This window comes from Esox lucius, chromosome 19, assembly GCF_011004845.1.
Source record: "Esox lucius isolate fEsoLuc1 chromosome 19, fEsoLuc1.pri, whole genome shotgun sequence".
Classification (NCBI taxonomy): domain Eukaryota; kingdom Metazoa; phylum Chordata; class Actinopteri; order Esociformes; family Esocidae; genus Esox; species Esox lucius.
Genome location: NC_047587.1, coordinates 4,290,794 through 4,306,938, shown reverse-complemented (window position 1 = coordinate 4,306,938; position 16,145 = coordinate 4,290,794). Strand labels below are relative to the sequence as shown.

The window sequence follows — 16,145 nt, the reverse complement described above, 5'->3', positions numbered from 1 at the left end:
ACAGTCGTCTTATGTCCAATAAGTCTTTTGACAATAATTGGGGGAAATTACTAAATTGACCTGCCAGCGCAAATGCATCCTATTTCAATGCTACGTGTGCGCCGATGACGTTGTATTGATTGCAGAACAGGGCTTATTAAGCCCAATCAAAACTCACACATTTAAGTAGGCTAACACGTTGGTTGAGCGTGATTAATGTGGGTGTCCGAAGGACTCAGGACTTCTCCAGAGCAGTTTCTCAATGAACAAAGCTCTTGCAGCAAGCACCGGATCATGATGGGTGACGACGGGTCCTGGTGGAGACCGGCTGATAGATTAGACGATCCCATTGTCTTCAGCATGGAACAAGGGAATACACAGGCACCGAAATTATGAAGTTCGTGCAAACGAGTTTTTCTTAATGTTTTCGAGAAACCCAACCAAAGTAGGTGTGTTAGGACTCGGTATGTAAAAGTTGTATACAACGTTTTATACAAACTAACATCACATGCTAGGTTAAACTGACAACGGCGTTTCGTTCAAGTGGAGGTAGACTTTGAGTAGTATTTTGATTAAACATTATACGTGTTAATTATAGGGTAATGACACCTTATGTTTGGTAAAATGTAAATGCAGTCTACACTAGTCAGAATGAGTATCTAAAGAAGTTGAACATAGATTCTGAACATTCATCCGAAACCACTCGCACAAGCCATAGGCAGCTCAAGTTGTGAAAAATAAAGTTATTCATTCAGCTATGGGCTACTGGAAATGATACAAAGAACGTTATTCATGTAGCAATGAGCATGATTTTTGATGATGTCCAACATAGATTTCATATATGCACTGTAGTTAACTTATTTAAACGGGGTAATATCAGGAGGACAAGCATAGGCTACACCTTTCCAATTACTGTATGCATGGTTAAATAATTGAAAAGGGCGTTACTAATGGTTTTAAATATCGGAAATAGTTGATGATTTACGCACATAGACTACTACATAAAAATGCCTAAACATCCAAAATACTGTTTTCATAACGGCGCGGATTTGCAAGAGTACAGATAGGAATCTAAATGTAATGTTTATTTATTATGGAGACGTGTTGACTGTTCGGAGAGTCGCTCTGCTTTTAAGGGAAAGTTGTTTCAGACTGCAAGCATATAGGCTATACCAATGCTGCCCCACGCCAATACAAACAGAACATGAATACATTCCACCACACAAAAATTATTATTGAAGTTAGGAGAAGTGGCGTACCTGTCCGCGTTGGGGAAAGTTCAAGTCCTGGGTCGACAGAATGAAAACGAACTTGAACGTCCATGACGCGATTCCCGTTATCTTGTAGCTTATCCTCAGAGGCAACAGACTAAGCTTTAAACTAACTGTCTAAGATTAAATTAAATATGCTTCCCTGGAGCTGAATCGGACCATCGGCTTCCATTAGATGCACAGACTGGCGCGCGCTGGCCTTTGACATGTGCGGCATAACACAATTCATGGGTGGGGTTTGAAATGCGGTAGGTTATGGGTCTAGATAAGTATAATAACATATAGGCTACTAATTATTGATTGGGGGAGTGGTCAAGTAGCGGAGGAAAAAAAGGCACTTAATAAGGGATCTAAGATGACAAATAAGGTGACAGTATGTTGATAATAATATTGCTATTTAATGTAAAAAGTAGAACATTTTGAGTGGTTAAAGTTTGAATTCCCGAGGCATTTGGCGTTACAGTGGTGTAAAAGCATCCTCTGGGCGGCGGCATGGGTCTGAATGTCCGCGCGTTCAGAAAAAAACATTCTTTCACCACTTCACTGGCCAATAAAGCATAATAGGGTAGTAGGGGGTAACTGGTCCCTGGGGTAACTTGCCCCCCCCCCCCCCCCCATGTAATTCACAAAGGGGAGGGTCCCACATGGTCTGACCAAATGTTTTGCCCAACACTGGACAGTGGCATCAACGAGTCTTTAGAGCCTGGTACTCCAGAGGTGTGGGCCCGCCTGGCCCAGTTTCCCCATGGGGGACCAGTTACAGCCAGTACAAAAAAGCTATTTTCATATAAAAACATTTAATCAAATATAAAAGTATAAATTGCATACATTTGGTTCCCTTTGGTTCCCTTATAATTTATTCGTAATCAATCAATCAATCAGCAGTTGTCACAAAGTGCTTTTACAGAAACACCCGGCCTTAAACCCCAAGGAGTAAACAACAGTAGTGTTGAATTTCAGTGTCTAGGAAAAACTCCCTAAGGCCGAATTTTAGGAAGAAACCTAGAGAGGACCCAGGCTCAGAGGGGTGACCAGTCCTCTTCTGGCTGTGCCGGGTGAGATATTAAGAGTCCAATTGGAATAATTAATAAATGCATGTGGGCTAAATCCAGAGTCTATTTAAATTTAGACTAGATCAGAAGTATGACCAGATGGACAAGGACATTTTCCCAGTCTCCTCACCTTTTGAACATAGGAGGGCATGAGGTCCTGGCCCACATCTGTGGAGTACCTGGTTTAAACCAGGTACTTCCGAAAGCATTTTCTGAAAATTCAGAAAATGCATTCCTCATATCAACAACAATTTATAGTGGAGAAGGAGAACTTAGTGGGGAAGGAGAACTGACCCAATCCCCCAGCACAATAGTATAGCAGCGTAAGACCTTGGAACTGAGACATGGGGGGTCCGGCGACACTGTGGCCCTACCCGGGTGAGGCCCCGGACAGGGCCCAACAGGCAGGAAATCTTCACCCAGCACAGCCAGAAGAGGACTGGTCACCCCTCCAAGCCTGGTTCCTCTCTAGATTTTTCCAAAATGTCTGCCCCTTGTTTAGGGAGTTTTTCCTAGCCACTGTGCTTCAACACTGATATTGTTTGCTCATTGGGGTTTCAGGCTGGGCGTTTTGTAAAAACTCTTGGTGACAACTGCTGATGTAGAAATTGCTTTATAAATACATTTGATTGATTGATTTTGATGTCACCTTCAGGACTGCAATGGAATAACTCTCACACTACTATGCAGCAAACGATAGTGCTGCAAAATAATTTAGTTAGGTCGTCACACTAAATTAAGTAAATAAATGGCACAAATTAGGTCAACATAAGGTTACTTTTTGGAACATGGTCTGACAATAGTTTGGCCTGTGAATAGGAATTATTTCAAGGCCTATTCACAGGAACAGGGCCTATGAGACTGTTATTTCTGGGCTAAATTGTAACTGAATCGATAATATTCAATTTGAGAAAGATCTGGAGGACACATTGTCCGCACCTAGCCAGACGGTGGCAGTCGAGCCCATGGAAATGTCGTCCTCTTATACAGGGGGTCTCTTTTAGTTCGCAACGTAGTATGACGTTTTCCATTGGTTGAAAATCAACGCAAACGTTCTTTGCAACCGTTCCCAGTTCTAGCATTTTCCTGAACACAGCCTGTTTTGTGTTTACATTGGCCTATAAGATAGCTACGGGTTCTTCCGCTCTATTTCCAGTAAACGTTTTCCAAATGACAGGTCGTCTCAACAAAAGGTTTGATTGGAGAAATATCCGCTTCTAATACCTAGATGATTTACGTTAGCTTGTAGATTTGGCAGGAGCTTGTATGTGCTGTTGAAATAAATAAGCCATATTTTGCTAGCCTTGCTTGGTAGTGTCTAGATTTAGGTAGCTAACGTTCGCGCATTCTTTCCAACTAGCTAGCCGTCAAACATTAAAAACTGACACTAAAAAGTTGATCGCCTTGCTCAAGTACAGTACTATGGGGATGTGCCTACCGTGCTTCGGCGGTACTGCCGAAGACGTGGTACCCACACCAGATCCAGTAAGTTACTTGACTAGATGCGATTGTAAACGTTTACATTTTTATTATTGAACTCTGCACTTCCTGTATGACCTGATGCATTGCAATAGAACATTTCTGTGTTTTTAGTCACAGCTGGCACTGTGGATCTTTTTTTAAGAAATATAAAATTGTTGCTACTCAAACGTTTTGGCAGAGTGAATACAACGCTTGTTAGTGCCGTTATGTCAGACAAGGAGTTTATTATTTTAAAAAAAATGTTATTTGTCTAATTGTGTCATGTGAGTGGTATCATAAGACGTTGTGAATATGCTGTATTGTAGTAGTAACCCTTTCAAATACAGTGTAACAGTCAACCTCATGCTCTGTTTCGTTCACAGGAGACGAGGAGACGTCAGCTAGCCGAGGCAGCTGAGAAGAGACAGAAAGAGGTATTACTGGTTACTTCAAATCTAGGGCTTGTTTCCCAGACGCAGATTTAGCCAAGCCAAGAGAAGAAAAAAAAAAACCCATAGAGATTCTCCACTGAGCTTGATTTCTAAGACTGGGATGTGTCTTAATCCGTGTCTGGGATACCAGCCCTATATAGATATATTCCGCACTGCAATCCCATGTGGCTTAGTTGGATAAGGGTATGGTGTGGTTGTTAGTTTAGTTCCCACAGGAATCCTATAAACAAAGTGTGTATATACTGACAACCCACTCAGCTGGGTTTTTAAGTGTCTGCTAAGTGACATAGTATCTACAACAACTGGCCTGTCAGTCTGAGCGCCCAGACACTCTCACAGCTTAGTTGACTATAGACAGACCGACGGGAGCCTACAGGGAGAGCATACGGGTGGCCGAGTGGCACTCTTGCTAGAGGTCCTCTTACCGTTATCATAACATGCTCGGCTGGCTCAGATCCTTTCCTACAATTTGAGATCCTTGAACCCTAGAGTTCCAATAGTTTTAGTAGTTGGGTCGCTGTTTGCGCAGCTCCTAAAATCGTGAAGTCTCAAAGATCGGTGGGTATATTTACTGTTACACAGAAATTCTTCAGTCGGAGCCATTTGTATCCAGCACGTAAAACATGTCGGCCAAGGTGAGTATTGTGGGTAATGTCTTAAGGTCTGTGATTGGCTGGTACTTCCTCCCACCTTGCCCACCTTACCCTGCTGACCCTGCTAAATGTTGAGTCCCTCTCGTGGAAATGTACCCGTTGGGTCAGGAGTCCCCAGTCCTTCCAGGGTTCCAGGGTTCCAAGCCTGTTCAATACATATTATTTATCTGGACCCCACTGGTCTGTCCGTACAAGACAAACTCTTTAAAAGCTTTCTTTACTTTTGTTCCTGATCATTTTGTTTTGTGTTACCAGCTGCTGTATGTCCCTTGTGGTAGAAGCTGGCAAGACAGCACAAACTGGTGTCGGGAACCAATCTCCTCTGCTCTCACTGACAAAACCGCACTGTGTACTGGAATATGCTATCAGCCTCTTTTGCCAATGGCAAGTCCTATAACCCAGCATGCCTCTAACAGCAGGACACTGCCGCATCTATCTTCTCACATGTACTGCATGTTTCTATGACCACTGGATGCCCTGCCCAAGGCAACCTTTGTCCACTTTCAGGCAGCTTATTTTGACTTGCAGCTCTTCACAACATCAATAGAGTCAGCATACTAGTTGTGGTTAGATCATGTAGGTCCCTCTGTATTCGTTTTTAATTTAGAAAGAATCAAATAATAATCCTGGAGCCATGATGCAGAAAGATGCAAAACTAATGCCCCAATATGGAAATAACTCCACCTACAGTAAATAATGCCCCAATATGGAAGATTTTCAGATTTTTCTTGAGATGGAATAAGGAAGCTACTCCACCTAAATACAATACTTTTCCAAACAAGTTGGGACGCTGCTTAAAATGCAAATAAAAACAGAAAACCAATGATGTGCAAATCATTTAATCTCTATATTTAATTGAAAATATTACAAAGACAACATATCAAATGTTGAACCGGAGAAATGTTATTGTTTTTGGAAAAATATATGACCATTTAGAATTTGATGCCAGCAACACATTTTAAAAATGTTGGGACAGGATATGTTTATTACTGTTTGTAGCATGACCTCTTTTTAAATAATACTCTGTAAGCGTTTGGGAACTGAGGATGCCATTTGCTGTAGTTTTCAAAGTGAAATGTTTTCCCATTCTTGCTTTATAGGATTTCAGCTGCTCAACAGTTTGCTCAAAGGTCTGCTTTGTTGTGTTTTTCATGTCATAATGCAAAATGTTTTCAATGGGTGACAGATCAGGACTGCAGGCAGACCAGTTTAACACCCAGGCTCTTTCACTACGGAGCCATGCTGTTGTAATACGTGCAGAATGTGGTTTGGCATTGTCCTGCTGAAATGGGCAAGGCCTTCCCTGAAAAAGACTGGATGGCAGCATATGTTGCTCCAAAACCAGTATATATTGTTGTGTATTAATGGTGCATTCACCCATGCCATGTGCACTAATGCATCCCCATACCATCACAGATGTTGGCTTTTGAACTGTGTGCTCATAAGAAGCTGGATGGTCCCGCTACTCTTTAGTCCAGAGAACGCAGTGTCCATGATTCCCAAAAATTCACCTCACCTCAGTCCATCTTAAATGAGCTCAGGCCCAGAGAAGGCAGCAGTGTTTCTGGATCTTGTTTATATATGGTTTCTTTTTTGCATGGTAGAGTTTTAACTTGCATTTGTGGATGCAGCGACAAACTGTGTTTACAGACAATGTTTTTCAGAAGTGTTCCTGAGTCCATGCAGTGATTTCCAATAGAGAATCGTGTCTGTTTTTAATGCAGTGCCGCATGACGGCCCAAAGATCACGGCCATGCAATATTGTTTTTTCGTGCTTGTTCTTTGGGTACAGAGATTTCTCTCGATTCAATAAATCTTTTAATGATATTATGTACTATAGATGATGAGAGCCCCAAACTCTTTGCAATTTTATGTTGAGAAACTTTATTCTTAAATTGTTGCACTATTTGCCTGTGCAGTCTTTCACAGAGTAGAGAACCCCACCCCATCCTGTTTTCAGAAAGACTCATCCTCTCTGGGATGCTCTTTATACCCAATCATGTTACTGAACTGTTGCCAATTAACCTAATTATTTTTGTGATATTCCACCAAGGTCTTTTTTTGTATTACACAACTAAATACACATTTTCAGTTTCAGCATTTGATATGTTGTCTTTGTACTATTTTCAATTGAATATAGGGTCCAAATGTTTTTCACATCTTTGCATTCTGTTTCATTTCCATTTTACACAGTTTCCCAACTTTTTGCGAAACAGGTTTGTAATACCCCAGTATGGTAATAACTCCACCTATGTAATTTACCAATAAGGAAATAACTCCACCTACGTAATGTCCCAATAAAGAAATAACTCCACCTACGTAATGTCCCAATAAGGAAATTACTCCCCCTAAATAATGCAGAAGTTATGTTTTAAGGAGAAGGTTCTGTAGATTAATCAGGCAGGCAACAGACAGCTTTCCAGGGGTGAAATGTGAAGCTGTAGCTGCGCCAAAGTCAAATGCTGTGTTTTGTTGACAGTTATGTAGTTGGCGGCCCATCACGCTGACCTGTTCCAAAGTAAGTCTGTTGTCTGTAAACTTAACTGTCCTTAACTCTGCACTCCAAGAATGAAAGACAACACGCCCGAAAAGGTCAATAAAGTGAAGTAAACGGTGGACAAAAAATTTATTATTTAGTTATTTATTCTATAATATATAACATAAACATATGAAAAGGCTCTGTGGTGTACACCAGCCTGTTAGAAGAATCTACCCTGAACATAGAAGTCTATTCTTCATTAACACCTTTAAATGGCTGAAACCCCAAATGGCCCTCTGTTCCCTATATAGTATAACTATTGACCAGAGGTCTGCAGATCTTGGTTTAAAGTAATGCACTATACAGCAATGTGAAAATACATCTCCGGAAAATATTAAGAGAACACTGCACCTTTTTCTTTCCTTTCCAAAAATGTCAAAAGGGAAAGTTTTGAGTGAGGAACAGAAGGGTTAAAATTAAGAGACCACTGCAAATTGAACGCTTGTGTTCCTCACTCAAAACATCCCTTTTTGACTTTTTTGGAGAGGAGAAAAAAAAGGTGCAGTGGTCTCTTAATTTTTTTTCTGAGCTGTATGTCATTACACCCTCTAGAACGTCTCAACTTCTTTTACATTTTGGACCTTTGTGCTAAATTACAACCACATTCACTTATAAAGGTAACCAAATTCAATTAAATACATAAACAAAAACTCTTTCAAACCATTTATGCAAGTAAGATAAACAAAACTGCAATTTCCTAGGGGTAAAGTACACCCCTACATTTATCATCACATTAAATGGCTACATTTGAATCAGGTGCAAATTCATCGTTCATGACTTAAAAACAATAGAAGACATCCATTTGTTAAACTATCCTTTGAGTGAAAGGAAAATGACCTTTTTTTTTTTTTTTAAACCAAAAAAGATTTCGAAAATCATTAGACCAACATGGGAGGCTCCAGCAATTCCTAGAATTCCACTGTCCAACCGACGGATCATCTGGAAATACCTAGGACAGTTCATCCCACCAAATTCTTCTCGAGCTGAGCAAAGGACCGACAGTTGCTCATAGAAGTCTCAAAAGACCTCCAGGGTTACATCCAGGGATCGTGCCACAATCAGTGACAAAGTGCATGAGTCAACCGTCAGAAAGAATCACCACAAATTTGGCCTTCATGTAGGTCAGTGGCATTATGGTTTGGGGCTGCTTTGCTTCCTCGGGGCCTGGCACACTTGCCATGGAGTCAACCATGAGTTCCATATTGTACCAGACAATTATTGTGGTGAATGTGAGGCCAACTGTAAAAAGCCTGAAGCTTAACCAAACATGGATATTGAAATGGGGCAACGACCAAAACACACAAGCCAAGCTTCAACAGACTGGCTCATTAAGAAGAAATGGAGGGTTATGGTTTGTCCGGGTCAAAGACCAGTTCTAAATCCTGGCTGTGGCAGGGACTTGAAGCAGACTGTGGATGCAAGACAGACCTTGCTCGTGACCCGGTTTAAGCAGTACTGTAAAGAAGAGTGGGCAGAATTCCTTCCAGTCGCTGTTTGAGACTGATTGACAGTTGCAAGAAAAGGTTACATGAACACTAGGTATTGAAGCAATATGCAGATTTATGCAGATTTTTGATGAATAAATGATTGGAAAGTATTATCTTTTCGGGCAGTTTTGTAAAGAATACAGTGGTTTTAAAGTGAAGATTTCAATATTTGTGGGAAAAGAATACAACTTTCCACGTGGCGTACTCACATTTTTACATGACTGTATGAGAATTAGGATGTCATTTGGACTCCAAACCCCAGTCTGTAGTATGTTGCTGCTGACATTCCCATCTGCCCATTGCCTCCTCTCAGACAAACTACAGGGGTGTCAAAAACCCAGAAGCAGTTGAAAAAAAGAAAAAGAAACAGGAGGAGATCGAGAAACAGGCGATGACCACGTCTACTTCTGGGGGCGGAGGGCTGAGGGTGAGTGCTTTGCTCCAGACCTAGTTGACGTACGCTGTCCCCTCAGGTCGCCACGGATACGTTAAGCCTCCTGCTGACATGAGACGCTTCTCAAATGCAGAGTAGGTCTGACGTCTGCAGGTATCTTTTACTCCTAGAGGTATGTTTAGATTCTTCCGAAAGTTTGCCTGGGTGTGCCTGAGCTGCTGTGTCTGGTACACGCGTACCGCTCTAGCATAGGTTTGAATCCCGCCCACTGCTCTTTCAGTAAAACCTTTTTAATTGTTTTTATTTTCTGTCAAATAGAGTAAAAAACACACTTGGGGCGGGGGTGGGGGGGGGGCGGTATTTTAAATACCTATACGCTACCAGTCAAACTACCTCAGGAAGGTGGTTGAGAGAATCCAAGTTGTGTGCAAAGCTGTCATCAAGGGAAAGGGTTGCTACTTTCAAGGATCTAGAAAGTGGCCACCCTATAAATGTATTTTGTTTAACACTTGTATGTTACATGATTGTTGTCTTCACTATTTTCTACAATGTGGGAAATGGTAAAACTAAAGAAAATGCCTTGAATACGTAGTTGTGTCCAAACTGTTGACTGGTAATGTATGCTTTATGTATATATTTATAACCTATTCAGAGAAAAGGTATTTTATGAAGTGCCCTTAATTTTCTTGTATTTTCTTCTCTCTGTAGTGGCAGGTTGGCTAAGAAGATGGACATGGAGACATCCTGAAAGGTTCTATCTATAATGGGTTTCAGCCAAGAACATGAAGTATCCTGGTACCAGTTGACATTTTGGCTGTCTTTTTATTTCTTCTTTTTTTTTTTTAATGCAAGCTTTTTCAGAGGAAACTGCGTGTCTGCATCTGCCGAGTGTGTAGAATAGTTTTGCCGTGCTTCAGTGCTGGTAGAAAGATTCTTCTGCCTGTTGTTGGCAGTGTGACTCATGGGTCCATGGCTCCCCTAATGCCAAGATGTACATGAGATCCAGAAGCCAGCCTGGAACAGATGGGATGACAGTGATATGGCATAAATACAGGAAATATGCTAACAGCAAATATGCTAACAGCACATCTGGAAACTGTAGCAGGCGTCTTGCAGCTCTCTCTTTCTTGCCTTGTCTCTCTGCCTGCTCTCTCTCTGCCCTGTCTCCGCCCCCTCTCCCAGCCCTCTGTCCCCTCCGCTCTCTCTTACCATCTCTCTCTGCCTTGTCTCTCTGCCCCCTCTCCCAGCCCTCTGTCCCCTCCGCTCTCTCTCTTACCATCTCTCTCTGCCTTGTCTCTCTGCCCCCTCTTTCTGCCCATCTCTATCTCTACACCCTCCTCGCTCTTTCTCACTCTTTCTATTTCTCTCTCTCTCTACCATTTCAATTTTGCTGCTTTAAAACCATGGTGCTTACTGCTTTTGTATTTTTTTCAGACTTTTACAACTTTGAGGAATGGTCTTGTCACTTCATGATACTCCACACTGCTAAATTGACATGTGCCATAGAGCACTACAGGAGTCATATTGTTTTGTACATCACAGTGTTGAAATACTACTATATTTTACATAACTATGTATGAAGGAAACCATTTTGAATGCTGGTTTTAAACGTTTGTGCACACACATTAGTACTTATTTACTTCAAATTTCACTTTTGTGTTTGGCTTTTGTATTGTCTGTGCAATATCAATTATTTCACAAAATATTGGTTTGTAATGTATGAAGGATGTTCTTCATGCCTGATGTAATTGGTGAAAATGTTTACTGTGTATGTGCAATATGTACTTTCAACATGTACATATCATAAGTTGTCCAACTGTAACACAAAGGACAATGAGGATTGTGTCTATGGGTTTAACCTGTAAACCACATTGCTCCAAACACTAAATTAAATGGAAGGAAAGAGGCATGCCTGTAGTAGCAAGTGATACTATTTAGTGAATTAAGTATTTACTTTTTACCAAGCTTGTTTATGCTTTTCACCCTACCACCTTGTTTGATTCCGTGACTGCTTCACGTGTTCTTGACATTTTTAAGGGGCGTGAAGTAATGCCAATGTAATTTTGTTTAAATAAATTACACATACAACTCCTTGTTTCCTGACTTTTTTTGTTGGTTTTGGATTTGTTGTTTTGGAACACGACCTCCCTGGAATTTTCCTTCACTCAGGTTGTAATGCAATTGTACAGTAGCTGTCAGCAGATGTATTGCTAATTAACTCTTATTACAGTATGTATGAATTATTTATATTTTGTTCGTCAGGTATCACCAGGTTTTGGGGCGTGATATCATTTTGGTTATCCATTCGAATGCAATATGTTATTGGCAACAGTTTGTTCAAGCAGCCAAAAAAATCATTGGATTCAGAATTGAACGACACCGTTGACAATATGTAGTTTTTGTGTGAGTTTTTTATTTCTTTTTTTGCTTTTGAGTAGTTCTGATATTAGAAAAATAATTATGACTAGGAGTGTTCTTGGGATTTGTAGTCTTTCAGAATAAATTCTGGTGTCAAACCTGCTACTACCAGTGTATCTTTAAACTACGTACGAATGTAATTGGCTGAATGGACGATCGACCCACCCAGGAAGAACTGATATAAATACTCAGCAACTCTGCAAGTCGGCCTCTCTCTCCGGCAGAATCGGCTGTAGTGTGTGGTTTGAATTTCGTCAGCATTATGGCCGTCATTATAACGTTGTGTTGTTTTTGGCAGCCAGACCGCACGCATCCGTCATAAAATGACATGCATTTATTGGTGAGTGAAGTTAATGTTTTATTTACTTAACAGGTATTTTGGCTAGCTATTGCTGTAGCTGGTACTAGTCTGTACATATTTTACATAGGCTAGTCTAACCATAGCTCACTGACTTATATGCTACTCTTCGTGTGATAATCAGGAGGACACTAGTTATTTTAACGTCCCTATTGAACGATTGAATTATACGTAATTTGAGTTAAATGTGTAGCGTACAAAATATTAAAACTTGGTCGAGCTCCGTTAACGTTAGTGCGCTCGTTTGTCGCCGGGTAAGGGCCCAGAACCACGTGGGTTTATACTTTGGTGACCTAGTAACTGAGTAGTTGCATACAACTACACGTAATACCACTATAACCATTGCTGGTCTTTCAATGATGATAACTTTGTCCAGTTCTGCTACTGAATAATAGTGAACGATATTTGTGACTCTGAGAAAGACCTTGGTTTTACCACGATAATATAGTCTGTTAAATTAGCCTACCGTGGCGCTGGCGTACACTAACTAGTACGCTAGATACACTAACTAGTTGGCTTGGATGTTTCCTTTGAACCAATCATTGATTGAATGCGCGAAATATGGTGACCAAATCGAAGCATGGCAGAGTTTAAACGCCAATGTTAAGAGAGAACCTTAATCTCAAAAGTAGTTTTCTCCCTCTGAATGCGAATTTGGCGTGTTTAAATCTTTTGCATCCTGTTTGGTGTAGTCTTGTTTCTTATTCTGTTGCTTCTGTGCTTAAACCAGCCCTTTTGTCTAACTAGTGTTTTGTTCCAGGTATTTTGATGGTGTCATGAAGCTGGCTTTTCTTCTGAATACTGGTCGGCCAGAGGATGCTACTGAACTTTGTACTGCGTTGAGGGCATGTCACATCAAGTGGTGTCTGGGCTAGGTGAGTGTGGCAGTGTTAATTGGCTGTCAGTGGTTAAACTGAGTTGTGAGAAATGGTTATAAAAGCATGTTGTAATTGAGCCCACCAGTCCATGGACCAGAGTTAGTGATGAGACAAAACTAAATAACTTTTCTGACACCTCATATGAGGGCTGGCAACAGCCCCTGATTCTAACTCTACTCTGAAGCTCTGAATGGGACTGTTATGTCTTATTTTCTGGGAGGTTTGTGTGCTGTCAATTGGTTCAAATTGCAGTTTATTCAAGAAATTAGGCATTGTGTAATTTGCCTGCCATGCCAAGGCCTGTACTTGTCACAAACACTTTTTTTTTTTTTTTAATACTAGAAACTAGTTGGTGCGATTGCCTTGGCAACAAAGCACATGGGATGTTTCTTTGGGCAGTATTTGCCAGGTGCTCTGTGTTAAATCTGTTCTCTTCTGCCAGGTTCTCATGTGACCTGAGCCTACCACAGGACTCCTCCCACTCACTGCCCTCAGGTAAATCTCTAGCGGATTATTCTCCCAGTCCTTCAATAACAGTTGGCGGTGAACCAGTGATGAGACAACTAAATAACTTTTCTGACACCTCATATGAGGGCTGGCAACAGCCCCTGATTCTGACTCTACTCTGAGGCTCGCTAAGTCACTAAAGATCACAGCTAATAAGTGCTTATTTGTGAAATGACACTGTTTGATGGGTGTTTTCTGTGCAGGTTTGTTGAGGATTTCAGTGAAGAGAAGATGAAGTCTCTGAGACTGATTCACCCAGAGTGGTGACTTCATCAGGCTGCATGTCCATGACCAGACTGGTTGATGGTGAGTCCTACTCCGCCCGGTAAACCTGCAGTTGTCTGTAGTATTATGTTATGGAGCAGAACCAGTGATGAGACACAACTAAATAACTTTTCTGACACCTCATATGAGGGCTGGCAACAGCCCCTGATTCTAACTCTACTCTGAGGCTCTGCTAGTGACTGCTACAAAAGCTGCTACCTGGGGATTTGTGTGATTTGAAGTTTGTTTCTACAAGATTTGTCTGTTGTATCAAGAAGGATTTGGCTTTTAGACTGATCATCTGTTTCTCCTTCAGGTTGCAGGGAGATGGCCTCACCGTTAGCACTGCAGATTCTTGCCTGCTCCCTAAACATCAGGTGTCCAGTGTCGTACTTTTCCTTACATTCTATTCAACACGAAAGGACTTCACTTAATTGACATCAGCTGTATGGTTTCTCCAGTGTGAATCATCTGATAAAAAGATTTTCCATCGAGTGGTTCCTTTTTAATTTGCTGTTGTAACTTTTACCACTTATAGTTCTCATCCCCAATGCCACTCATTTAAGCTGGTTCCATTAAACATGGCCATTACTTAAATTATATCCAGAGGTCCCCAGGTCTCAATTCCAATTGAGCTCATTTAGATTGTGGAGGAACGGGAGGTCTGCAACAAATGTGTAAATCTTCAAGAAACTGTGATTCATTGTGTTAGCTTGGGCTAAAATCTATACACGTTTCCACCTTGTTACTCCTGTTCATTCAGGTCTAAACTGGTGGATTTTTATGCAGGCATGTTCAGATTTTTACTTAATTCCATTTCGATTTGTCCAATTTCCCACTAACCTTCCCTGACAGTGCAGCTGGTGGCAGCAGTAAGGCCTCTCTCCTGTGTGAACTCTCTGATTTATGGTTATGCTTTTAGTTCTGGTATCATGCACAGCCTTAATGTGTCACGGTTGTATTCTCATCACCTCTCCCTGGCAACAGGGACCTAATGGTTCTACTTCACTTGTGATTTTGAAAGTTCAATAAAGTTGAGTCAATTTTCTCATTTGATCTTATTCTGTAATGAAATACTAAACGTGTGAATTAAAATCTTCCAATGTCTGGAGGAATTATTTATTATTCATGACATTGTTAATGGCCATGTTGGACTTAATCCTTTGCAGAGATCTATAGTTGGTGTAATATTTAAATGGTTGCTTTTGTGGTTACCGTGTGATGGTTCTGTTGGCTTTGCCAAATGGCATGTTCTGATTTTCCACAACATGGCCCTCATCAGTTGATTTAGCAGTGAATCTCAGACCAAGATCAACAAAATACGTTGCAACTGGTGGACTGGACACGTCCATTAAGCAACGCTACATGCGTGGCATACCAACCAAAAGTTACTTTTCTCTCCCGACTACCAGTGAGCAACCGTGACTGCGGTTTCCCACTGCTGCTTGCTTAGGTTCCATGAGACTAGATGCCCGTTTCGTCGCTTCAGAAGCGGTAGATAGCCACTGGCGCTGTGTGCAAAGATGTTAGTTTCATCACTTCCGGTAATGGTCTGTTCCTGTGAAACGACTCGAAGTGAACGTCGGAAACCGAATCGCGTAGGCGAGAGCAGCCGGTCATTTGGATCCTTCATTTTTAAGCTCAAGCATGGTCAAGCCATTTCCGCACTGCAGAATCAAATTGTGGAGAGAACCATCGTATTCCACGCGCATTTTCCCAGTGGGGTCACCTTAGTAAAGGGAAAACCATCGGGCGACCTAATTAGGACAAGAACGATATAACCTATTTGAAAATGCATCTCATGCACCAAAGTAATTCTAGGCCTGCTGTTTCGTCTTAATTTTGACATGCATTTATTGTTGGGGTTGTTGGTCAGCAATTTTAAAAGATCCGCACGTGAGCCAAATGAAGGAATGAATCTCAAATAACATACTTGCAATACTATATAGTATGCCAGATTAGTATGCGAGAAGATAAATATGTCCAAAACCACAATACGCTGACAATTGTATGCCAAAAGTTCCCGGATGGTGTATCATTTTCTGGTGTATTCTCGAAGTATGCATCCATGCATGCTTTTTGAGGCAATATAGACCACAACCCCTTGCGCAATAAAAGAGGGATTCTCGTTTCTTCACTTGAAAAAGTCAGTTATCGCTACCAATATTGATAGTTATTGTATCAAAGTAATTCACGAATTAAAGAAAAACTAACGTTGTTGTGCCATGAAATTAAATACATTTGGCAATGTGAAGTTAATTTTCTTAGTATTAAGATATCAGCAGGCCTATTACTGGCTAATAAGCTATTAAAACGGCCAGTGGTAAAAGACATACAGTTCATAGAGGCTATTTGTGTTGCAAGTCAACTTCATAAGAAACGTTAGTCAGTTTAACAATGCTTTATGGTGTCTAGCTAAACATTAAACCTTG

The 16,145-nt window shown here is 41.0% G+C and overlaps 2 protein-coding genes, 1 long non-coding RNA gene and 4 other non-coding genes across 11 annotated transcripts in view; 6 read left to right on the top strand and 1 right to left on the bottom strand.

The window, feature by feature from the left end:
* The window catches only part of ano3 (anoctamin 3), an 88,443-nt gene extending 86,743 nt beyond the window's left edge, over window positions 1–1,700 (bottom strand). For all 4 annotated transcript variants that reach the window (XR_002198245.3, XR_003777435.2, XR_003777434.2 and 1 more), the window contains exon 1: window positions 1,239–1,700. Coding sequence is in view for 1 of the 4 variants with exons in the window: in XM_020056792.3 (XP_019912351.2) it covers window positions 1,239–1,302 (64 nt within the window). In the remaining 3 variants the exon portion in view is untranslated. The remainder of the gene's footprint in view (window positions 1–1,238) is intronic.
* On the top strand, window positions 153–10,474 carry svip (small VCP interacting protein). 2 transcript variants are annotated; one of them, XM_034288060.1, is made up of 4 exons: window positions 153–443; window positions 3,663–3,787; window positions 4,147–4,197; window positions 9,997–10,474. In XM_034288060.1, exons 1-4 carry the CDS (start codon window positions 401–403, stop codon window positions 10,009–10,011), a joined length of 234 nt encoding a protein of 77 aa, XP_034143951.1. In that variant the 5' UTR covers window positions 153–400; the 3' UTR covers window positions 10,012–10,474. The 2 variants fall into 2 exon arrangements, with proteins under 2 accessions (XP_034143951.1, XP_034143950.1); XM_034288059.1 differs by lacking the exon at window positions 153–443 and adding an exon at window positions 9,208–9,321.
* Window positions 10,475–11,903: 1,429 nt separating this feature from the next.
* Window positions 11,904–14,764, top strand: LOC105018190. Its single transcript, XR_828570.3, has 5 exons — window positions 11,904–12,046; window positions 12,825–12,939; window positions 13,385–13,437; window positions 13,653–13,755; window positions 14,030–14,764. It is a non-coding gene; the product is annotated as an uncharacterized LOC105018190 (long non-coding RNA).
* On the top strand, window positions 12,416–12,485 carry LOC114829615. Its single transcript, XR_003777501.1, has one exon. It is a non-coding gene; the product is annotated as a small nucleolar RNA SNORD38 (small nucleolar RNA).
* Window positions 13,040–13,129, top strand: LOC114829616. Its single transcript, XR_003777502.1, has one exon. It is a non-coding gene; the product is annotated as a small nucleolar RNA SNORD60 (small nucleolar RNA).
* On the top strand, window positions 13,489–13,576 carry LOC114829617. The gene has a single exon (XR_003777503.1). It is a non-coding gene; the product is annotated as a small nucleolar RNA SNORD60 (small nucleolar RNA).
* Window positions 13,815–13,904, top strand: LOC114829618. Its single transcript, XR_003777504.1, has one exon. It is a non-coding gene; the product is annotated as a small nucleolar RNA SNORD60 (small nucleolar RNA).
* Window positions 14,765–16,145: the final 1,381 nt, after the last annotated feature.